The sequence below is a fragment of the Scyliorhinus canicula genome, chromosome 3, assembly GCF_902713615.1.
Source record: "Scyliorhinus canicula chromosome 3, sScyCan1.1, whole genome shotgun sequence".
Lineage (NCBI taxonomy): Eukaryota > Metazoa > Chordata > Chondrichthyes > Carcharhiniformes > Scyliorhinidae > Scyliorhinus > Scyliorhinus canicula.
Window position 1 is genome coordinate 111057206 of NC_052148.1, and position 24513 is coordinate 111081718.

At 44.9% G+C, this 24513-nt stretch overlaps 2 protein-coding genes across 4 annotated transcripts in view; one reads left to right on the forward strand and one right to left on the reverse strand.

Annotated features, from left to right (window-relative positions):
- The window catches only part of mtmr7b (myotubularin related protein 7b), a 126109-nt gene extending 111325 nt beyond the window's left edge, over positions 1-14784 (forward strand). For all 3 annotated transcript variants that reach the window (XM_038791102.1, XM_038791104.1, XM_038791103.1), the window contains 3 exons: positions 2818-2952; positions 4465-4591; positions 12766-14784. In XM_038791102.1, the coding sequence (XP_038647030.1) occupies positions 2818-2952; positions 4465-4591; positions 12766-13122 (619 nt within the window). In that variant the 3' untranslated portion in view covers positions 13123-14784. The remainder of the gene's footprint in view (positions 1-2817; positions 2953-4464; positions 4592-12765) is intronic.
- Positions 14785-15049: 265 nt separating this feature from the next.
- Positions 15050-24513, reverse strand: part of vps37a (VPS37A subunit of ESCRT-I) — a 40568-nt gene continuing 31104 nt past the window's right edge. The window contains exons 11-12 of the mRNA XM_038791105.1: positions 23831-23939; positions 15050-15303 (exon numbers count right to left, since the gene is read on the reverse strand). Of these exons, the coding sequence (XP_038647033.1) occupies positions 23868-23939 (72 nt within the window). The 3' untranslated portion in view covers positions 15050-15303; positions 23831-23867. The remainder of the gene's footprint in view (positions 15304-23830; positions 23940-24513) is intronic.

A 24513-nucleotide genomic window follows, 5' to 3' on the forward strand; every position in this document is an offset into this window, starting at 1 on the left:
GAAATAGCATTGCATTTCTGGCACGCTAAGCTGGGGTAAAAACTTGTGAAATTATGTCTTTTAAAAAAAATATTTTTATTCTCCTTTTTCACAATTTTTCTCCCGAATTTACACCCAACAATCAATAACCAACAACAAATATCTCAAACCCCATAACAGTAACAACGATCCCATCCTCCAACCATGCCCAGACATCAGCCCGCATGTTAACATAAACAAATGACAAAGAAAAAAAGGAATCAGGGATTACCCATAGCCATCTTTAACATACATAGCCCCCATTCCCCCCCCCAACTAATGTTCGATGTGATCCAGTTCTTGAAAGTGCATAATAAATAGTGCCCATGACTTGTAGAACCCCTTCGAGCTTCCCCTCAGTTTGAACTTAACCTTCTCAAGGGTCAAGTATTCCAACAGGTCTCCTCGCCAAGCCAGGGCACAGGGTGGAGAGGCCGCTCTCCATCCCAGCAGGATCCGCCTTTGGGCGATCAACGAGGCGAAGGCTATGATATCTGCCTCCGCACCCGTTTCCAACCCTGGCTGATCCGACATCCCGAATATGGCCTCCCGGAGACCCGGGTCCAGCTTCTCATGCACCACCTTGGAAATTACCCTAAACACCTCCTTCCAGTACTCCCCAAGCTTTAGACAGGACCAAAACATATGAATGTGATTAGTGCCCCCCCCCCCCCCCCCCCACAACGCTCACACACATCTTCTACCCCTTCAAAGAATCGGCTCATCCTCGCCCTCGTGAGGTGTGCTCTGTATACCACCTTCAGCTGTATCAGCCCCAACCTTGCACATGAGGCGGAGGCATTCACTCTCCAGAGCACCTCACACCAGAACCCCTCCTCTATAACCTCTCCCAACTCTTCCTCCCACTTCACTTTGATCCCCTCCAGTGGTGCCTTATCCTTTTCCTTTTGTGGGGGGGGGGGGGGGGGGGGGGGGGGGGGGGGGATGGGACGCTAATCACGTTCATATGTTTTGGTCCTGTCTAAAGCTTGGGGAATACTGGAAGGAGGCGTTTAGGGTAATTTCCAAGGTGGTGCATGTGAAACTGGACCCGGGTCTCCGGGAGGCCATATTCGGGATGTCGGATCAGCCAGGGTTGGAAACGGGTGCGGAGGCAGATATCATAGCCTTCGCCTCGTTGATGCCTTATCCTTTTCCAACATAGCTCCGTATACCGCTGACACTGTCCCCTTCTCCGTAAAATTATGTCTTAACAGGTTGTGTTGAAAGTCCATACCCACCACTTTAAAAAAAATGATGCTGGTTAAATATTTTCTATTAAGTATTTCTTGTGTTCTATAGATCATCCATTGCCTGAATAGTAATTTAAGTACTGTGGCTACAACTGCAGGTCAGGGAATCCTGCAGTGAGTAATTCACCTTGTGACTCCTCAGAGCTTGTTCACCATCCACAAAGCACAAGCCAGTAGTGTGATGGAATACTCTCTAATTGCCTGGATGAGTGCAGCTCCAAAATCACTCAAGAAGCTCGACATCTTCCAGGAAAAAGCTGCCTGGTTGATTGGCAGTCCTACCACAAACATTCATTACCTCTACCACCATTGCACAGTAGCAGCTGTGTGTACCATCTACAAGATGTACTGCAGGAGCTCAACAAAGCTCCTTTGACAGCACCTTCCAAACATAGGACCTGACATCTAGAAGGACAAGGACAGCAGATACATGGGAACACCACCACATGGAAGTTCCCCTCCAAGTTACTCACCATCCTGACTTGGAAATATACTGCTATTCCTTCACTGCTGCTGGGTCAAAATCCTGCACAGCACAGTACTTAAAATAGTTGGACTGCTGTGGTTCAAGAAGGTAGCTCACCACCATCTGCCCAAGGGCAACTAGGGATGGGTAATAAATAGTGGCCCAACCTGTAAATGTACTATTGCTCGAAGAGGCAGCATGCTCATCATCAAAATAATATTTCCATTTTCTGGTTCTTTTCAAATAACTGGACAGAAAAGGGCAAGAATCTAAATGGTCTATCAATATTTTATCTGAGAAATAGGCAGAAGTCACAAAACATTTCTCATAGACACATGGCATCATTTACAACACAAGAGGAAGTCATTTGGTCGAACAAATCCATGTTATCTTCTCTGCAGAGCAACCTGATCAATGCCACTATCTCTGCTTGTGGCCTTGTACGTTTATTTCCTTCAACTGCCCATCCAATTCTCTTGATTCCATTTCACCACTTGGGGGCAGCGAGTTTGAGGTCATCACCATTCGCTGTGTAAAAAGGTTCTTCCTCATATTCCCACTATATCTCTCACCCAAAATCTTAAATCTGTGACCCTTAGCCCTTGTACCATCAGCTAATGGATAGAGTGTTTCCTCGTTTACCTAAGACTGTTGCTACCTCTTCCTGTGTACCTCCTCCTTATCTAAACCTGCAGTCATCTTGTACATCTCGAACAAATCTGCCCTCTATCACCTTTGCTCCAAGAAGGACAACCGCAGCGTTTCCAAACGAACCGTGTAACTCTAATCCCACATCCCTGCAACATAAAAATCAGATTTTCTCTTGCTTTATGACTTTAACATACATGTGTTGTATTTCTTCTTGACACTTTAGTTGTGAAGGAAAACCTGTATAGGGAACCTGCAGGTTTTTAATAATGGCTAGGTGTTGAGACATCAACAATTTGGTATACTCTTCCCTAATGCAACAGTAGTTTCCAGTTGCAGTTTGAATAATTTTGAAGAATGTGTTTGAGTTTTCTAACCATCTTTTCTTCCAAATTCTGGATGTATTCAATTTTGTCATTGATTTTGTAACAGAATTCAGGAGAAAACTAATTCACTGTGGCCTCACTTGATGAAAAATCAAATAGATTACAAGAATCCCCTCTACAGAAAAGACCACAGCCAGACTCAGGGAGTTCTGAGACCACACACAACTCCATCTAATTTCAGGTTTGAATGCTGCTTTTATATTCTATTAGATCCTATCTTGTATTTACCCTACAACTCTTCCAAATGGGTAAATTAGAAAGAAATAACTTGTTTTTACATAGTGCCATTCGTGTCGTCAGATTATCCCAAAGCGGTTTATAGTGAATTACTTTTGATTTATAGTTTAATTTTGAAGGTAAATGCAGAAGTTAGTTCATGCAGAACTTAGTCCCACTTATAACAATGTGATGAATGACCAGTCAATCTAATTCTGGTGGTGTTGGCTGAGGAATAAATGTTGGCCAAAGAATAAATGTTGGCCAAGGAAAATGGTGTGGGATCTTTTATGTCCACCCCAGAGGGAGGTTTGGTCTTATCTTTAATGGCTCATTCAAAAGAATTGCACCTCTGACAATCCTGAACTTGTTTAAGTCCTACTACAGAATCTCTGCCCCTGTAGGATGTGAGGAAGGAGGCGGGGGGGGGTGGGGGGGGGGGGGGGGGGCGGAAAATTAGGTGAGTTGGCATTGGGGGAGATATAAACTATGCAGCTGCATGTCAGCCCTCAGAGCAAGGACAAGGGGCTAGCCAGGAGGTGGTCACTGACAGCTGCCCCCACGCCCTTTCTGCCGATAACCATGGCGCCCCTCTCCTTGCGACCCCGCCCAGAAAAATCCACTGACAACCTTTAACTTATTCCTAGGTCGCTGGGACTCTGGGGGTTTCCAGCAACAGTCACTGCCTCTTAATGGGGCTGCCAGGTACAAGAGCTGCTGGCCTCTGATTGGCTGACAGCTCTAGGTTGGAGGGACATTGTATCTTGGGGTCCTTAGTCAAGAAGAAGGATAGCCGCTGAGGTGTGGGGCACCTTGATAGGATGGCTTGTGGGTTTAGCTGTGGTTCTCTTATCCCATCATGCTGAGGTGAATAGAGGAAGTGTCAATGGCCAGCTGGGGGGATAGCCATTACTTAGCAATATATATATATATATATATATATATTTTTTTTTTTCATCCACTTTGTAGAATCTTGTACAAAAATTATTCTTCAGAACTGAGAACAAAGTTTTTATATCTGCTCTTGGTTTCCTAACTATTACTTTTCCTATCGTAAAGTAATCTTTGAATTAAGGTGAAAAGTAGAGAACAGATGAACAGTCTGCAGATTTTCTATCAATCAGGTTTTGCACCCATGTGAAGCAACTTATGTTTATGTAGTCGGCTGTATTTTAATAAATTTCCTCATGGGAGAGGGTAACTATCAAGCATGAATAATAAGAGTTGACTAAAACCATGTAGGATTTCACTGTTAAGCAGGAACGATGGTATAATTTAGAACGTTTGCACTGTTTTATTGTACAGAATTATTGTTCCAACTCAAAAGTATTTTACTTCAAACCAGATTAACCTCCTTGTAACATGACTTCAAAGCACTAATTTTCTCCCTCATTATTTCATAGGTCAAATGCCTAGGTTTGACTCAATTAGTTACTGCCATATAGAAATCCTAATTAAAAGGCTTTGTTTCAAGTAGGTTTTGGAGGAACATGTACAACCGGTTTGAAAAAGGCATGCATCCTCGGCAGTCTGTTACAGAATTCCTGATGGCTGTGAAGGAGGAAACCCAGCAGCTGGAAGAAGAACTTGAAGTGTTGGAAGAGGTAATTTGTTTTAACTAAGAAAGTACCACAGCAGAGATTTACGCTAAACAAAATGGCACTTGGAATTAAATGTGGCTAAACGTTTAGAAAAATGGTTGGAGGGCAGAAGATTGAAAAATGTCTTGACCTGAAAGGTGTGGCATGTGGTCTTCCATCGAACTGTGTGGGCCATCCTTATTTAAAATAAATGATTTGGAGTTGAGAATTGAGGGAACAATAATGGAATTTGCTGATGATGCAGATTCTCTTGGGGCTTTGTGGCAATTTATGCCTAGATGGCCATTGTTAGGCCAACAGGATAGATAAGTGAAAGTATATCTTGGATATACCAAAGAATCAGGCCATTTGGCCTATTCTGATGTTCATGCATCACTTTTTGTACTGTGGTACTGTAGAAATTGATGGGTCTGGAAGCCAACCAATTCCCTGGCATACATCCTAGGTCCTAAGAGGTGGATTTAGAATATGCACAAGTGATGATCATCCAATAGTGCCAAGATTCTGAAATGGTCCCAGTGGATGAGAAGTCAGACGATGTAACACTGCTATTCAAGAAATGAGAGACAGAGAAAGCAGAGAGCTACAGACCAGTTAGCCTGACGTCAATCATTAGGAAAATACTGGAATCCATTATTAATGAAATGATAAAAAGCTTAAAGCAGAATGAACATAGTGTTATGAAAAGGAAATCATGTTTGATCAGTCTATTGAATATTTTTAAGGATGTAACTACCAGATAGGTAAAGGTGAACCAGTGGATGTTGTATATTTGGATTTTCAAGAGGCATTTGATAAGGTTCCATACAAAACTGCTGCATAAAGTAAGGGCTCATGGGGTTGTAGGTAATATATTAGAATGGATTAAAGATTGTTTCAAGAACAGAAAACAGAGAGTTGAAATAAGCAGATCATTTTCAGGTTGGCAGGCTGTCACTAGTGGGATGTCGCAAGGATCAGTGCTGAGGCATTAGCTATTTACAATCATTCATGACTTTGATGAAGAGCACCAAGGTAATGTATCCAAGTTTTGATGATACAAAGCTAGGTAGCTAGGATCTCAACTATTTCCAGTCTATATTGATGGCTTAGATTGTTGGTAGGTGGGTGATGAGCTGATTAAAGAGTGCATGAGGCTAATGCCATTCGAAGATTGAATCCGCTCATCTTGACAACTCGTGTCAAATCGCTTGACTTCATCTTGCATCCGTGTTCTTGCATCAATACTATTGACATTCACCTTCACTGCTACTTCTCCTCACTGCCTCCTGAGCCTATTTCTCTTGGGTCTCCTTCACCCCTCAGTGTACCTCCTTCTCACCATATCTTGAACAAGACCTCCAGTGCATAATCAAAAAATCTTTGTGCATGTTCTCTCTCTCTCTCATGTTCAGTCATTCTTCAATACTTTACAACACAGTTTGAATTCACAAGGTACTCCCACCATTTCCTGCAGCCAGAAAGCACATCCCCTTTTAGAAGTGTAAACTATATTTAAGTAGGTCAGCAGCGTGGCACAGTGGTTAGCACGGCTGCCTCACAGCGCCAGGGACCCGGGTTCAATTTTGGCCTTGGGTGACAATGTGGAGTCTGCGCTTTCTCCCTGTGTCTGCATGGGTTTCCTCCAGGTGCTCCAGTTTCCTCACACAGTCCAAAGATTGGCCATGCTAAATTGCCCCTTGGTGTCCAGGGATGTGCAGGTTAGGTGGGGTTATGGCGGGGAAGTGGGCCTAAGTAGGGTGCTCTTTCACAGGGTTGGTGCAAATTCAGTGGGCCGAATGGCCTCCTTCTGCACTGTAGGGATTCTATGATTAAGTAGTATTAGCCACTGGTGGCTAATTTCATGTCCCTGCTGTTGCATGCAGCCAATGGCTAACTAACTGCTTGCAGAAATCATTTAAAACAACAAGCAGTGTGAATTTGATGCTGCCTGCACCACTATCAAGTGACACGGGTTAATCATGCACTGCAATCCACATGCTCATTTTGGGTGTTATCCAGTGTAATCTCCCATTTGTCATGGGTTGAAATTTGAATATATAAATTTGGATCCAACATGCCTGATCCAACCCTGGATTTATTCCTTTGCGTTTTAGTTAAATTTAACCCAGTGAGTCCTCTGAGAGCAGGTTAAAGTTCTGAAGAGGAGTCACATTTGACTTAAAATGTTAACTGCTTCTCTCTTCAGATGCAACCAGACCTGTTGAGTACTTCCAGCACTTTGTTCTTAATGTAAGATTTCCAGCATTTTACTTTCATTTCAAAAAAATGTGTGATATTCTTTGTGCCTACACTTCCAGGGAAAGCATATTTTAAAATGTCGTGCAACCTGACATTTATGTTAATAATTAGACCATTCACCTTTCCTGGTCATGAGATAGGGAGAACTATGAAAAAATAAAAAAATAGAAGTTAATTCAATTTGCTTTACCTCAAATTTTGAAGTTGCTGCTGGCATAATAAGTGCCTCTCTAATACCCTACTCTGGCTTCAGGCCATCGTCTTTAATATGGCCTCCTTTACTGATGAGATCAGATAGTGAAAGCAATTAATAACTTGGAAATCATCTGACTCAACTAAGTTAAGGTTTGAAGAATGTCAGTTTGCAGTCAAATAGTCTGCCAACTTATTATTTGGAAAGACATGAGGCGATTCTGGCTTAAAAAGATACATTTTGCGAAGTTCTCACATGGTTATTTAAATCTGTAAACTGATAGAAGAGGCGGATGAATAATCAAGATGACAGTTAAAGCTCAGTGAGATACCAGTTTAAAGATTCGTGGCTAATCAGAGGTATGATCCAAAAGTTGAAAGAGCAAATTTTAAAATTGCTCTTAACGATGTCCTCTTACCATGTTTTGTGAAGTAGTTCTTTATTGGCATACTATTTCTACAGGCCACAGTCTGGTATCTCAGTCACTTAACCATTATTTATTTATGAACCTAGCATAGTATTTGATCATGGTTGACATTACTTAGTCAACTTGACCTTGGCCGAAGTGTAGCAGGGCCACACGGTGATAATCAAGTGACTCAAGCACCGCTGTTGTTCACCTGATGAGTAATCAGCAATTCAACCGTGGTTAGTCTTTCTTGTATAGCTCATCTGCTCACTGAGTATACTTATTCATCCAGTGCACTCCAGCTACTTTTAAGAGGTTTTTGCATTGTTTACTTGTGATCAGAGAGCTCAATGACTCCAAATTTATCCGGATGCTCCGTTTTTCTCCCACAAGTCCCAAAAGATGTGCTGTTAGGTAATTTGAAAATCCTGAATTCTTCCTCTGTGTACCCGAACAGGTGCCGGAATGTGACGACTAGGGGCTTTTCACAGTAACTTCATTGCAGTGTTAATGTAAGCCTACTTGTGACAATAAATATTATTATCATTATTATGTTTAGTAGCTGTTGTTTGAAGCAACAGCAAGGGAATTAAAGATCAACATGTTTTGATTTAGGTTTGGGTGTTTCCATGATGATTTGCAGTTACCATTTTGACAAAAGTAAGACATCACGAAGGTTGATGATAGGCTGACGGCTTGTCAATTTGATTTCAGCGATTTAAGCTTTGAGTCTCCAGATTGTGTATTGTACAACTCTGCAATCAATAAGTCCAGTCTTTTTTAATTTATTCAGGGGACGTGGATTCCACTGGCAAGGCCAGCATTTATGAGTGACTTATGAGGCCTTTTTCAAAGGTAGTTGAGGATCAAAATTGTGAGGAGGCAGTAGCGTGGTGGTATTGTCCCTGGATGAGTAATCCAGAGACCCAGGGTAATGCTCTGGAGATCCAGGTTCAAATCTCACCGTGGCAGATGGTGAAATTTGAATTCAATAAAAATCTGGAATTAAAAGTCTAATGATGACCATGAAACCATTGTCAATTGGTGAAAAACCCATCTGTTTCACTAATGTCCTTTTGGGAGGAATCTGCCGTCCTTACCTGGTCTGGTGTGACTCCACATGCACAGCAATTTGATTGACTCTTAAATGCCTTCAGGGATGGGCAATAAATGCTGGTCCAGCCAGCGACCCCACATCCCATGAACGAATAAAAGAAAACATTGCTGTTTCTGGAGGTGCATGTAAGGGAGACCAGATGAGGACATGGATTTCATTCCCTAAAGCACATTAGTGAATCAGATGGATTTTTACAACAATCCTAGTTATAAGCTTTTTAATTCCAGATTTCTTTAACTGAATTTAAGTCCACCTGGAGTATAACCATAACCACTATGCTACCATTCCCTCATGCCTTTTGCATTTTACATTTGTGCTGGAACTGGAATTCAGCACTGCTTATGCTACCCAGAAGTGCAAAGCAGGTCAGTATCTATGTGAATGGCAGGGCAGTACCAGCTCTTAAGTACACATCCTGTTCCATCTGGGAAATCCAGGACATTACCTGTATGCTGGAGATCCATATGTGCAGGAAATTTTGTAGGCTGCAGGAGTTCAAACTCTATATCTTGCAGCTTAAGCAGCGGCTGGTGCCATTGTGCTGTATCCGTGAAGTTAAGAGCAGTGTGGATAGCATGTTTATAGGACAGTTTAAGGCTATGCAAGAGCGAGAACAGATGGTCACAAGGGAGTCGACAAGAAATAGGCTGCTAGTGCAGGAGTCACCAGAGTGCATTTCACTTGCCAATATACTGAAGAATCTCTAGCTCTGACAGTCATCCAGACTCAACGTTAGCTCTGTTCTCTCCACAGATGCCGTCAGGCCTGCTGAGATTTACCAGCATTTTCCGTTACTGAAGAAAGTAATGGTCTATCTGGAGAGTGCAGCCAGAGCAAAGTCAATGGCATTCCAGCTGTACATACGGGGAACCTCCGAATAACTAGATGAATAATAGAACTAAGAGATTCAATAGGTAGGGGAACAGACAAGCAGTTCTGCAGCCACATACTTGAATCCAGGATGCTCTGTTGCCTCTCTATACCAGGGTTAAAGTGGTCTGTGAAAAGCTGTAGAGTACTCTGGTGGAGTCAGGGGGTATGAGTGAACAAGTGACCAGCAGTCATGGGCTACATTCGTACAATGACAAGGTAGAAAGAGAGATTTGGTCCTGTCATCAGAATTTAGGGGAGCTTGATGGGGAAATAGATCATCAGCTGAAAAGGAAAAAATTGCAGGGAGCGGTATTAAGTTATTGCTCCTTCAGATGGCCAGTGCAGACATCAGGCTGAATGGCGTCCTACTGTGGTGTAACCATTGTTGTTTCTAACCAGGGATTTGTCATTGCCTCTCTTAGCTGACTATTGTTTCACACAAGTTATTCTGCATTTAGTGTGTAGTTTACAGCCAAATGATTTTCCCTAAAGCGGTGACCTTGCGTTACAAGGTTTTTACAATGAAAACGAGATGAGAGAATGTTTGGGCAGACAGTGAAGTTCAGGCAGCTCAATTCACAAGTATTTCATGATGTGTTCCTCCTTTATTCAAAAGTGGTCTCTTATTTGCTCTCCAAACCAGGTAATGGTGGAATCTCCCTATGACCTTTGCATCTACCAATGCTGTCTTCACATCTGTGGTCTCTATCACTTGTCTAGATCACACCCAGCCACTCCCTGAAGCTTTCACCTGTTTTCTTAAAATGTTTTATTGCAGTTTTTCATTGTATACGCTGTACAGTGGACAAGGGTATGTGCATTGGGTACAATATACAAGAAATTTCCATTTCCCACCCTCCCCGTTTTTGGTACTTGAAGATATTTTCTTAGGTTTCATATCATACAGTGGCCGATTGTCATCATTTACATATATGTGGTTCTTGACCACACCCCTCCCCGCTTCGATTGGCCCCACACCATCTCCTCCTTCTCTTCCTCCTCCCCAAATCCTGCTTTTTTCAGCTCCTTGATTGTGCTCTCCTGGGCATCCAGTCTCCTTCCCATACTGTTGAGGGCCACCTCCATGGTGGCCAGCACCTCCACCACCTTTATTTCAGCCCTAATATTGTCTCTCAGTTCCCTGGTGAGGAATGCCTTCCAACCATCACCTGGCCAGGGTTTTCGGGTCGGCGCACTATCTCTCTCAGGGTCCCCAGCCACTCCTTTGTCTCATGGGTCTGCTGTTGCTTGCTTGGTGTCTGCAGCCTCTTAAACTGCTGCTTCCTGGTATCTATGCTATAGTTCTTGTTCAGGGTGAGGTTTGTTTTAGTCTGAATTTGTGGGCCAAATCGGCTAAAAGTGCTTATTATTCTGCCTTTCGGAGGAGAATCACCTGATGTGCAACTGCTCAACACATCTGCCATTTACCTAGAGGTGGTGGTGAGGTAGAGATTGAGTGTTGCTGTACATGCGAAATCTCACATCATGGGCCGGATTCTCCATTCCTGAGACTATGTTGACGCCAGGGCAGGATTCGTGGACTTTCATGTCAGCAAAACTGGCCCAAATCTGGACCGATGCAGTGACTGAGGGGCTAGTCACCAGCACCACGGGGAACATAATCGATTCCAATGAAAAATGGTGCAGGATTTGCTGGGTCCGTGATTGACACTAGGGAGGCTGCCAGGCTGCAGCCGCACATACTTCACTCCCCACACCAACCAACAAGAGGGCACAGGTTGTGCTGGAGCGCGCCCAAACAGCTGCTGAGTCGGCTGGGGCCAGAGGGCATTTTGGTGGGGGTGAAGGAGACACTTATACGATCCATGTCCCTAGGTTTGCAGTGGGCTGTTAGCAGTTTGTGCAGCGGCGTGGCAGCATTTCCGGCTGCGGCAATGGTGTTGTGTGCCTGTTCACCACCCCTCCCCCCGCTATTCCCCCGGCCCTGCAGAATCCCCCAGTCCATCAGCGCAGCAACTATCAGCGAACGATGGCTATGTTGAACACTTTCCGTACTCCCTCTTTCTTCCCCAGCAGCCACAGCGCCGGTTTCACACTTTTAAAAGCACAAGTGAACCCCGCCGTTGGGAACTCAGCCAATCGGAGGCGGAGAAGCCCTGGAGAATACTGGTCAGGACCTCTAATTATATGCAAACTGTGTCTACTGTACCTGCATTCCAGACCACATTGATGCCACTGTTGAGGTGACAGAGAATTGTGATTTGGCGTCAAATCAGCACCTGCTGAAACCTTGGCGTCTGAACCTATTCTCCATCTAATCGTGTTTCCCGATTCTGAGAATTCTGTCTCAAGTCTTTGAATAATGTTCACAGGGTTGCACAGATCGAGATTAGAAATAGGAGGGGGTCTTTGGAGGAATTCCAGAAATCCTCCAGGACATTGGATTTAATTATTTGAGGTGTGAAATAGGGCGCAGGACAGTAGTTTGCAAAAAGGAAGAGGGGGAAGAGTGTGATAGTGCTTATGGTACTGGACTACGATTAGTTTGAATCTCATCATGGCAATGAGAATTTTAATTTGATGAAATAAATATGGAATAAAAGAATAGTACCACTCATAATGGAAACCATGTAGCTACTGAATCATTGTAAAACTCTGGTTCATTATTGGCTTTAAGGGACAGAAATCAGTCCTCCTTACCCACCCTGGCTCAAATATGACAGCAATGTGGTAGACTCTTAACTGCTGTAAGTTGTCCAGGAGGGCTGGTTTAGCTCAGTGGGTGAGATAGCTGGCTTGTGATGCAGACCAACAGCATGGGTTCAATTCCTGTACCAACTGAGAATTCTGAATTATCCCTCTGTGTACCCAAACAGGTGCCGGAGTGTAGTGACGAGGGGATTTTCACAATAACTTCATTGCAGTGTTAATGTAAGTCTACTTGTGACAAAGATTTTTTTTTACTGCCACCAGGGGCAATAAATGATGGTCGTGCCCTCATGCTGCTAATTAATTTTTAATGTGTTTGAGGGCAGGGGTTGCAGTGTCAATAAGAGGTTTGAACGGGAGGGGGCAGTCCTTCAAATGGGAACTATTTACAATGTCAGCATGCATAGGATCCATGGGTGATCAGCACTTCAGTGGGAATAGGTATCATCAATAAAAGTTAAGAGAAAGGATGAGAAAGTAGAGAGTAATTGAAGTAGAGAGAAACTGAGAAAGATGCGGTAGTTTAACAGATAAGGCCCAAGCAAGAACACTGAGCAAGTACAAATACATATTAGGAACATACAGGTATGTGCCATGATAGTCTTCTATTACTACTTAGTATCTTATTTAAATAAAATCTCTTTGACATGCAACTTTGATTATTTTTTAAACAGAAGTTAGCAAGGTTGGATCAATCCCATCTGAGGGACAGAAGAGAGGCAATCAAACTGCCTCACAACCTGGAATCCACTACTGATCAATGTTTAACCAACACCCCGCAGGATTACACGGACAATGGGAAACCATTCACTTCTTGCAGCTCTTCACAGGCAGATGAAAATTCAGAAACTACAATTCTTATACATAACATGAAGCATTCAGACACTGATCTATCTGGCAATAGTGACCAGGAGTCAGGTGTCGCTGATTTGAGCTGCAGATCACCAAGTGGTGGCGACTTCCTGTCCAGCGAAGACAGCAGCAAAAATCTGTCGGAATACCCAGAGGAAATTGCCTTTGCTGTTGCATGAGAATCTAATGATACCTGGTTAAAAAGGAATACAAATTCAGACATTATGGGAGCAAAGGTTACATTTTATATTATATACTGGTAAATATAGGTTTTTGGTATAGTTATAATTTATAAATGAAATTCCATCTCAAATCTTAAACAAAATGGATTGTTATTTCTGAAAGGGATAAAGTTGAAAAAATAATTTTTGGTTAAAAGGGAAGAAATGTTCATGCTAACTAGTTTTTCTTTCTTGCTGGAGGACAGTCGTGAAGTCAATTACAGAAGTCTCCTTCACCGTGGTGGTGAATTACAACCAGTAGGGGGCAGTTTGGGAGTTGACCAACCCAAGAAAGTCATGCAACATTCCCAGCATGTGACTCATTCTGTGGTCTCATGCAGTTCCAATGTTGCACCTGATGCCAGAACGAACCAGTAGATAGAAAGATCCAACCCGAGGGCCGACATACTGACAAGATTTTTTTAAAAAGTGAGCAGCCAGAATTTTCTTTTAATTATAACTGGACCAATATTATATTAGTGAGTAGATCCCTATATTTCCCATGCTCTGAAATTAATTAAATGAACACAATGTACTTGTAGAGCTGTAAATGTTAAGTTATTGTGAATATGGCAGTTACACATTTGGCTTTTTATATTTAGCTATGAAATAGAATGATATATGGGGCGGCACGGTGGTTAGCACTGCTGCCTCATGGCGGTGAGGACACAGGTTCAATCCCAGCCCTGGGTCACTGTCTGTGTGGAGTTTTCCCATTCTCCCTGTGTTTGTGTGGGTCTCACCCCTACAACCCAAAGACGTGCAGGCTAGGTGGATTGGCCCTGCTAAATTGCTTCTTAATTGGAAAAACATAATTGGGTACTCCAAATTTTTAAAAAAAGAATGATTTATTACATTTATCACCACACACCTTCTGAAAAACAAATTCAGGTAAATGAAAAAATGTGAATATGTAATAAGCCCAAAATAAAGCAGCATCTCTAATGTATTCTCCTGACAAAGTGAGCTGATTAATTTATTTGACTTGCTAAAAAAATGAAATTGCAATTAATGCTGTTGCTTTGGTGTACCATGAGTATTTTTCACCCCATTCTAATTATTTGAAAATGGCTATTCATCCTCAATCTCATTGTCCCTACAAAGACGAAGCAAAGATAGTCATCTGTACAGGGAACAAGTATACCAACATATTTTGCAACTGGATTTTGTTTTTAAACTTTAAACCCCCAAAAAAATGTTAATTTATTCTCAATTTACGTCAACAGATACTTACGTTTTAGTAGTTACTCAATGCAGATATGTCCATTATGAAAATGCACCCAGTTTCAATACAGAACACTGCTCTCTACTCTTTGTATCTGCAACCTTTAGATGCATGAATAAATGTTCTACATTAGAAAACTCAACATGTGCAAACTATTATATGTTGAAGTTGAGATTTTATTCCCTCTTTTATGAAAAGAATAGTATGCTATGAAATATATTTGCTATTTATAGTTTGACAATCCGGTTATATATATCTTAGCATTCTGTAAATAGAAAAATTTGTCACATTATTGTATCAAGATATGCTTAATGTACTAATCAAATACAAAGATGTGAAGTGGGATGTAGCTTGTGGCAATTCCGTAATTCAAATAAAATGAATTTTTAAAAAAAGTACACATTTGGTTTGTAAAACATCTGAAGTCACGTGTCGCTGCACTCTCACCTTCTGACTATCCCAAGTTATATTAATGACCTCAGCATGACCTTTAGATGGCTCATTGTAACGTACTTATGAAATGCCATGTTGAGTTAGTGAGAGTCCGGCAATTTATGTCGAATTATTTAACTGAAAACTTCAGCTCAATAAATTTCACCAATGATCAAATTGTTTGAAAACATCATGAATAGTAAAGTAACAGTGCAATTATCAGAACTATTTACACATTAATGCTATATTTAATACAGGAACCCAAACTACAGTTACTTACAAATTTAACAGTATTTACCAAGAATTTTGAACTGCATTTTAATACTGGAAATTGTGATTTTACAAAAAACATAACCATCTCAAAAAGGTCACGTTGTATAACATTCCTTAAATGTATTGATAAATCTGTAATTTTCACTTTGCAGTTTGAATGCATTCCATCTTGTCCAGAGCAGGAATTTCATTTCACGCCAACTTAAAAGCTGAGAGAGAAAAGATAGCATTATAAATTACAGCATGGTGGAAGAATAAGTAATTTTACCTGTGAGGAGCACATCTAACAGACTGCAAAACTACAAACCAGAAAGACTGCGCTCTTTATTAAACAGCAAAAAATATACACTAAACATATGCAATGGATAATTTGCAGCAACACCCAAAGAGGACAGCACCCTCTAAAGAGTGTTTGGGACCAAGCACCTGTTTGTCTGAACCAGATCAAAGTGTTTCTAATGAACAGCACAGTCTGAACCAGGAAGTGAAAATTAGAATATTAAATTGAATCCCAAATCAGGTGCAGAGGCAAAATAGAGAAAAATAAAGATCACACAGGCTTCAACTACAAGGCAACAATGTTCAGCTGATGACTGCACTAAAAACTCTGTACTTGCCTCACCTGTAGGGGGTAGCAGGAAATTGCCCACCTGATTGCTGTATGGGGTCCAATCATGAATTAATCTCCAAGACCTAACACCGAGGCATAGTCTTAGTGAAGTCATGCCCCTTGAGGCCAAATCAGTCACTGTTCAGGTTGGTGCTTTATAATGATTTTGGGAAGTTTTGATCAAAAGGGCAGCACGGTAGCATGGTGGTTAGCATCAATGCTTCACAGCTCCAGGGTCCCAGGTTCGATTCCCGGCTGGGTCACTGTCTGTGCGGAGTCTGCACGACCTCCCTGTGTGCGCGTGGGTTTCCTCCGGGTGCTCCGGTTTCCTCCCACAGTCCAAAGATGTGCGGGTTAGGTGGATTTGCCATGCTAAATTGCCCGTAGTGTCCTAAAAAGTAAGGTGGGGGGGGGGGGGGGGGTGTTGGGTTACGGGTATAGGGTGGATACGTGGGTTTGAGTAGGGTGATCATTGCTCGGCACAACATCGAGGGCCGAAGGGCCTGTTCTGTGCTGTACTGTTCTATGTTCTATAAAAATTAAATACTTTAGGTCAATGAAGACAGTGACTTTGGCTATTAGTGTGCTGCAGATAAACAACTGACGAGCAGACATGTCTACAGCTTTCTGGCACATTAGGATCATGACTATAGCTTGCCTGGGATTGCAGTGGTGGTGGTGGCAGGACAAAAAGGAACTTTGAGTAAGGGGCGGAGAGAGCCAAGAGGAGCTGGGGTAAGCCTTTCTTTATCCTGTCAGTTTGCTGACACACCAACTTTCTGCAGAAATATCTACGCAAGGTAAGCGCAATTAAGCAAAACTCTGTTACTAATGGTTGTTTAACACTTTAATCGGAATGGCAGGAACATCAGAGTAGAGCTCCCCTGGAGCCACAGGCACACTGCAATATCTGGATTTCCAGAATCTGCAGTGTCATTGCTGCCCTCATTAGAGGAGAACGTCTCAGTATTCACCATGAAGAAAGAAAAATCCAGGCCATTAGAACAAAAGCAAAAAGCAGAATTAAAAATAATTTAAAAAGATCTCCAACCATTAAAACTGGAGGGAGAAGTTTCCACAATTAAAGTTTAAAGATGTATCACATGATTTAAAATAGTAACAAAAATGGATAAACCCTAAATTGTACCCAACATTCAACTGAGAATGTTTAGTCACTGTCCAACATGCACATAAATAAGTCACAGTGCAATTAGTCTCACCATTATTTTTGCAATAAATTCTGGTCCACCTAAACCAAGTGTATAGAACGTGTCTTCATAATTCCATGTTAAAGGAATAAATTGAGAAATGTGATGAAATAGAAGTGTTTGAAAGGCACAAAACAGCAGGTAGATGCAAAAGAAAGCTCCTTGGACTGGACATATATGGCAACTAGTATTTCAAGCTGTTTACTAGGGCCATTCTAAGTTACTATAAATAAATGAGCTAGACGACTTCTGGTTGCGGCGATGCGGAGCTAAGCCGCACGTTCGGTAGCTCCCGCTATTTTTGGACTTTCGGGATCTTAAGGGCCCGCAGCGGCGCTGGTTCGACTTTTCCCCGGGTGGGAACGCAGCCACTTTGCTCAGCTGCCGGTGGATGGGCTGTACCAGGAGCGGAGCGGTCAGAAAATCGACTTTGAAGCAGAAAAGGTGCGAGGCAAGGAAAACAAGATGGCGGCGGGCGGGGAACTGGCAGCATGGCAGCAGTGGGTGTGGGAGCAGCAGGAGCTGCTTCAGCGCTCCTTCAGGGAGCTGAAGGCTGAAATCCTGGAACCATTTAAGGCCTCGCTGGACAAGATCATGGCGACTCAGACGGCTCAGGCTGCAGCGATCCGGCAGCTACAGCTAAAGACCTCGGAGAACGAGGACGAGCTCCTGGGCCTAGCGACGAAGGTGGAGTTGCACGAGGCGCTTCACAAGAAATGGCTGGCAAGGAAGGAGGAGTTGGAGAACCGCTCCCGTCGGAAGAACCTGCGGATTTTGGGCCTCCCGGAGGGGCTGGAAGGTTCGGATTTGGGGGCCTACGTGGCTGTGATGTTGAACTCGTTAATGGGCGTGGGGTCGTTCCAAGGACCCTTGGAGCTGGAGGGGGCCCATAGAGTGCTGTTGAGGAAGACCAGGCCGAACGAGCCGCCTAGGGTGGTGCTGGTCAACTTTCACCGCTTCGTTGACCGTGAGTGCGTGCTGAGATGGGCGAAGAAGGAAAGGTGCAGCAGGTGGGAGAATGCGGACATTAGGAGCTATCAGGACTGGAGCGCAGAGGTGGCGAAGAGAAGGGGTGACTTCAATCGTGTGAAGGGAGCGTTTCACAGGAAGGGGGTGAAGTTTGGCCTGTTACAGCCGGCTCGCCTTTGGGTCACTTACAAGGACCGTCAGCTCTACTTTGACTCTCCGGGGGCCTGGGCTTTTGTCCAGGCAGAGAAATTGGACTCTAACTGGGAGGCTGGGGAATGATATACATTGTCCGGAGGCTTTGTCCGCCTTGGTATCCTTTCGTTTTTATTGGCTGTGTTTGATGTTGCTTTTTCGTTGCTCTGCTTCTTCGTTTTTTGGAGATGTTATTTATTTACTGTGGTGCTTTTTAGTTTTTTCTACTGGTGGAGGGGTGGGGAGCTGTTCGCGGTCCCACTGGGTCATGTGCCCATCTTTTTCCCGCATGTTGGGCTGGGGGGACGGGGTTCGGGATGGAAGCGCGGGCTTTCTTACTGCGCTGGAGTTGGGGGCGGGGCCGGCACTAGGAGGGGAGATTGGTGGTTGCGTTGCATCGAGGGGGGTCGTCGGTATGGCGGGGGTAGCCGGGGTCAGCAGGAGTCGGCTGACTTACGGAAGTACAATGTTAGGGGTTACGCAGCTAGGGGAGCCCTAACTCGGGGGTGGGGGGGGGGAGGTTACCGGGTTGCTGCTGTAGGGGCCGTAGGGAAACGGCTGGTGAAGGGGGGGGGGGGGGGGGGGGGTGTCTGCCACCGTGGGGAACGGGCCTGGGGGGTTCCCTGGGCACTTGGTGAGCCGTGGGAGAGCTATGGCTGATCGGCGCAGAGGGAGGGGGAAGACCCCCCAGATTCGGCTGGTCACATGGACCGTGAGGGGGCTGAATGGACCGGTAAAGCGGTCCCGGGTCTTGGCACACCTGAAGGGGCTGGGAGCAGATGTAGCTATGCTCCAGGAGACGCACCTTAAGGTGGCGGATCAGGTGAGGCTGAGAAGAGGCTGGGTAGGACTCAAAGAATCGAGGGGTGGCGATCTTAGTCGGGAAGAGCTCGTCGTTGCGTCTAATGTGGTGGCGGACAGTGCAGGTAGATATGTAATGGTGAGTGGTAGACTTCAGGGGGAGCGGGTGGTTCTGGTCAATGTGTACGCCCCCAACTGGAACAATGCGGGCTTCATGCGGCGAATGCTGAGCCAGATCCCGGACCTGGAGATGGGGGGTTTTATCCTGGGTGGGGACTTTAATACTGTGCTGGATCCGGCTCTGGATCGCTCGAAGTCTAGGACGGGTAAGAGGCCGGCGGCAGCCTCGGTTCTGAGGGGGTTCATGGGTCAAATGGGAGGGGTAGACCCTTGGAGGTTCTTGAAGCCGGGGGGGTAAGGAATTCTCCTTTTTCTCCCATGTTCACAAGGCTTATTCCCGGATTTACTTTTTTGTTCTCAGCAGGGCGCTGATCCTGAGAGTGGTGGGGGCAGAATATTCGGCGATAGCCATATCTGACCATGCTCCGCATTTGGTGAACCTGGAGGAGGGGAAGGATCAGCGCCCGCTATGGAGGTTAGATGTGGGGCTTCTGGTAGAGGAGGAAGTGTGTGGCCGGGTCCGTAGGGGTATAGAGGGGTATTTGGAAGCCAATGACAACGGGGAGGTGCAAGTTGGGGTGGTTTGGGAAGCGCTGAAGGCAGTAGTTAGAGGGGAGCTCATATCCATTTGGGCGTACAGGGAGAGGGGGGAGATGATTGAGAGGGAGAGGCTGGTGGAGGAAATGGTAAGGGTGGATAGGAGGTATGCGGAGGTCCCGGAGGAGGGGCTATTGAGGAAGCGGCACAGTCTCCAAGTGGAGTTCGATATACTGACCACCCGGAAGGCGGAGGCGCAGTGGAGGAGGACGCAGGGGGCGGTATATGAGTATGGGGAGAAGGCAAGTCGGATGCTGGCTCACCAGCTCCGGAAGCGGGAAGAGAGATAGGGGGAGTCACAGATGCAGGAGGGAACTTGGTGCGGGGTGGCAGGGACATCAATGGGGTGTTCAGATCCTTTTAAGAGGGACTGTACCAGGCAGTGCCCCCTAGGGAGGCGGGCGGAATGGACCGCTTTCTGGATGGGCTGGAGTTCCCAAGAGTAGAGGATGAGTGGGTGGAGGGTCTGGGGGCCCCAATCGAGTTGGGGGAGCTGATGGAGGCGCTGGGGAGCATGCAGACAGGGAAAGCGCCGGGACCTGACGGGTTCCCGGTGGAATTTTACAAGAAGTTTTCAGATCTCCTGGGCCCGCTGCTTGTAATCCTGAAGCGGGACAAGGACTCCCTCCAGTGTGGGTCCTATAGGCCGATCTCGCTCCTTAACGTGGACGCAAAGTTGTTGGCAAAGGTATTGTCCAGAAGGGTGGAAGATGTGGTCCCGATGGTTATCCATGAGGACCAAACGGGGTTTGTGAAGGAGAGGTGTAGCCACCGAAGTTGGCCACTGCCCGACAAAATGGAGAATTGAAATGCATGCAGGGAAAATTGGACAATGTCAGAAAGACAAGCAAGCTGCAGAATCTCTCTGTGTATTCTGCCTGCGAAGAAACCAGACAGCATTGAAACTAACAAGTTTGCATACTAATTGAGCGATTCCCGGTGATCCCCGGGCACAATGGACAGAATCGAGAATAACAAAGGTCAAGCCAGACTCTTAGGCGCCAGCAGGAGGCCCGGACAATAAGTTACAAACAGCCCCAAGAACCGCCCAGTGATCGGGAAACAGCCCCAGTATTAGGGAATTCAAACCAATCGATTGGTATGAGGTCCAATCCATTGCAAGCAAGTATAGGGTCCGCCCAGATGGGCACGAAGCCCCTGTGACCTATAAAGGACAGATCCCAAGTCCAGTCTCTCTCTCTCTCTCTCTTAGCCGGCCCTCCCAGCAGAACACCTTTGCAGCAGCTCTCTAAGAACTTGAAAAGGAGGCCTGGCGAACAGCTACACCGACAAGTAAGTGTCAACCAACACACGCTACGAGAATAGACACTCCTGACCCCTTAGCCCGTACCAACTGGGAAGCCTGCAGTCTCAGGACAGAACAAGAGGCCATTGTTCCCTGATCCAGTGTGTTCCCTTATCGAAGATAAGTATTGGCTTATAGTGGTAGGAATAGTTTAGTCCATTAGTATTAGTTGCATGAGTATCGATTTACTGTGTAATAATAAATGTGTTTGATTGAACCTTACTAACTGGTGTATTGAGTCATTGATCTGAACTTGAACTTCGTGGCGGTATCACAAAGATACCTGGCGACTCTAGAGCTAAGGAATAAAACAGAGCCAATTGAGTGTTAAGCACACTCACCAGAATGAGCAAAAGAGGCAGCTGAATGTCAGCAGGGTCCAGTCGGTTAAAATGACGGTGCTCCCGAGGTTTTTGTTTCTCTTCCAGTACCTCCCCATATTGATTCCGAAGGCTTTTTTGAAGATGGTGAACAAGAGTATTCTGGGGTTTGTGTGGGCGCGGAAGGCCCAGAGAGTAAGGAGGGTATTCCTGGAGCGAAGAAGGGAGGCAGGCAGTTTGGCGCTGCCCAACCTGTGTGGGTATTACTGGGCTGCGAATGTGGCAAAGATTCGCAGGTGGGTGATGGAGGGGGAGGGTGCCGCATGGAAGAGGCTGGAGGTGACATCCTGTGGGGGTACGAGTTTGGGGGCATTGGTGACGGCCCCACTTCCGCTCCCCCCCGGCAAGATATTCCACGTGTCCGGTGGTGGTGGCGTCCCTCAAAATTTGGGGGCAGTGGAGGCGGCACAGGGGGGAAGTGAAGGCCTCAGTGTGGGCCCCGATACGGGGCAATCACCGGTTTGCACCAGGGAGAATGAATGGTGGGTTTTTGAGTTGGCATAGGGCAGGCATCAGGCAGATGGGGGACCTTTTCCTCGATGGGAAGTTTGCGACTTTAGAGGAGTTGGAGGGGAAGTGGGGCCTCCCCCCTGGGAATGCTTTCAGGTATATGCAGATTAGGGAGTTTGTTAAGCGGCAGGTGGCGGAGATCCCGCTGCTGCCGCCTAGGGGGGTGCAGGATAGGGTGCTCTCGGGGACGTGGGTTGGCGAGGGGAGGATCTCAGCGATTTATCAGATGATGCAGGAAGAGGAGGAGGCCTCGGTGGAGGAGCTGAAAGCGAAGTGGGAGGAGGAGCTAGGGGAAGAGATTGACGATGGGACATGAGCGGATGCCCTGGGGAGGGTGAACTCGTCCTTTTCTTGCACAAGGCTCAGCTTAATTCAGCTGAAGGTGCTGCATAGGGCACACATGACTGGGGCCAGGATCAGCCGGTTCTTTGGGCGGGAGGACAGGTGCTGGAGGTGTTCGGGAGGCCCAGTGAACCACACCCACATGTTTTGGGCATGTCCGGCGTTGGAGGGGTTTTGGAAGGGGGTGGCGGGGACTTTGACCAAGGTGGTCGGTTCCAGGATGGAGCCGGGCTGGGGGCTCGCGATCTTTGGGGTAGCATCGGAGTCGGGAGTGCAGGAGGCGAGGGAGGCCGGTACACTGGCCTTTGCGTCTCTTGTAGCCCGGCGTAGGATTCTCTTACAGTGGAGGGACGCAAAGCCCCCGAGCCCGGAGGCCTGGATCAATGACATGGCCGGGTTCATCAAGCTGGAAAAGATTAAGTTTGCCCTGAGGGGGTCGGTACAAGGGTTCTTCCGGCGGTGGCAGCCTTTCCTCGATTTCCTGGCGGAGAGGTAGAGGGTGGTCAGTCTCAGCAGCAACCGGGGGGGGGGGGGGGGGGGGGGGGTTGGGGGAGAAGGGTTCGGGATTTGTTAAGGGGGTTTGTTTTTGCAACGGTGTGTTTGCTATTTTTTTTTTCTTTCTTGTATTATTAGTTATTAATTTATTACTTTGTATTGGGGGGGATTTCTGTTTAGTTTTACACCTTGTTTACTTTAACTGTTGGGAGAAAATTTGTTGTTGAAAAATTTGAAAAAATTATTTAAAAAAATAAATAAATAAATAAATGAGCTAGACTTGTGAATGGAGGAAAAATTATCAGAATTTGATAACTATATCAAATTAGGAATGGGTGTGACAAACTCCAATGAAGATCGTGAAAGACTGCAGAAAGATATTCAAAATCTAACATGAAGGACTTATAGGTGGTAGACTATTCAATGTAGAAAATTATGAAACTAAGGATATAAAAAAATACCTAACAAAGGCAAGAATGAAGATTCACTCGTAACAAGGGCTACAACTAAAAAAGGAGTTGTTGAGCCGGTCTGTAGTCTACAGCCAAGTGTATGCCATCTTGACCCCAGGTAGCAATTTATCTCAGGATCGGTTTTCCATGTTCAACGTAGAGAAAAGGAGTTTGAACGAAGTGCCTTTATTGTTTTGATATGTATTGTGACAGATAACCAAGACCATCTGTTTGTGAAAATACTCATTTGTAGTGAATACTGTTCATCATCTTGATTTATTATCTGAGCCTGGGTGTTATTAGAAAGCATATTTCCACCTACCAATCAGGAGACCCATCCACCAACAAGTGGCATATTCCAGTATAGCAAGAGTTTATTGTTCAATTGTCTTGCTATTGCATATCTGGATATTGGGCACATGCCTAGACCTGAGGATACATATATGATGTCTCATTAAGGGAGTGGTTGGTAACTGAACTGAAGTAAAATCTAGGCAAGTTATTATAACTGATAAATGTCAAGAGTGATAGTAACATATTCAAGTTATTAACAAAATAATTGAAAGATTAGAAAAATCAGATGGCCGTTCGATTCTCAAAACATTTGTCAAAACGTATTGAAGGTCTACGAAATTATTTTGTAAATCTTGGAGAAATGTTATTTCAAAACTTATGGTAAATGCATAACACACATTATACTTGACTATAATGTTAAAAATCAGTTGATCAATGATAAAGATTTAGTTTGCACTACCTTAAGATTCTGAGGCAAACTCATGCAAAAACTCCACTTATAGTGTATGAAACTGTTGTGTCATCAAATGCTGAAGTTTCTCTTCCTTAGCCCGCCTACAGTGACAAAGCTGTGAAACAAAAAAAGCTTTATAAAGGTACAAGTGACAATTTAGGCATTATTTCTTGAAAAATTCCACACATGTTGCATATTAAGCAATAGCATATGGTAATATTTTGCAAGCGATGGAAATTAAAGTGGATACCACATTGGGAAGCACCATGTCCTCCAATTATTTTGTGCCATTTCCAATTAAGTATTTAATATTTTTGAAACTACATATTTAATTTAGATGCCATGGAGACTCTCCCATCTCTTCAATACCCTCTGTTTGACCCACCTCATCAGTCCCACTGAACTGCTGACCATCTAATGTTCCTTCCAATTCATATGCTAGTGCCTCAGGAACTGTCCCTCTCTCTTTCAAAGCCACTGACCTAGTTGCATTTCTCAGACAGCCACAAGTGAGAATTCTTCCAGCATTTTCTTTCATATTTTAAGTTGCACAATAGCCTAACCTCTTCCCATCTCTTAACCTCTCCAGCCCCACAACCTTTAAATGACTACTTGCACCCCACCATTGACACCTGTACCTTCCATGTCTATGCTCTAAACTCTGGAATTCCATCCCCAAATTTTCCACC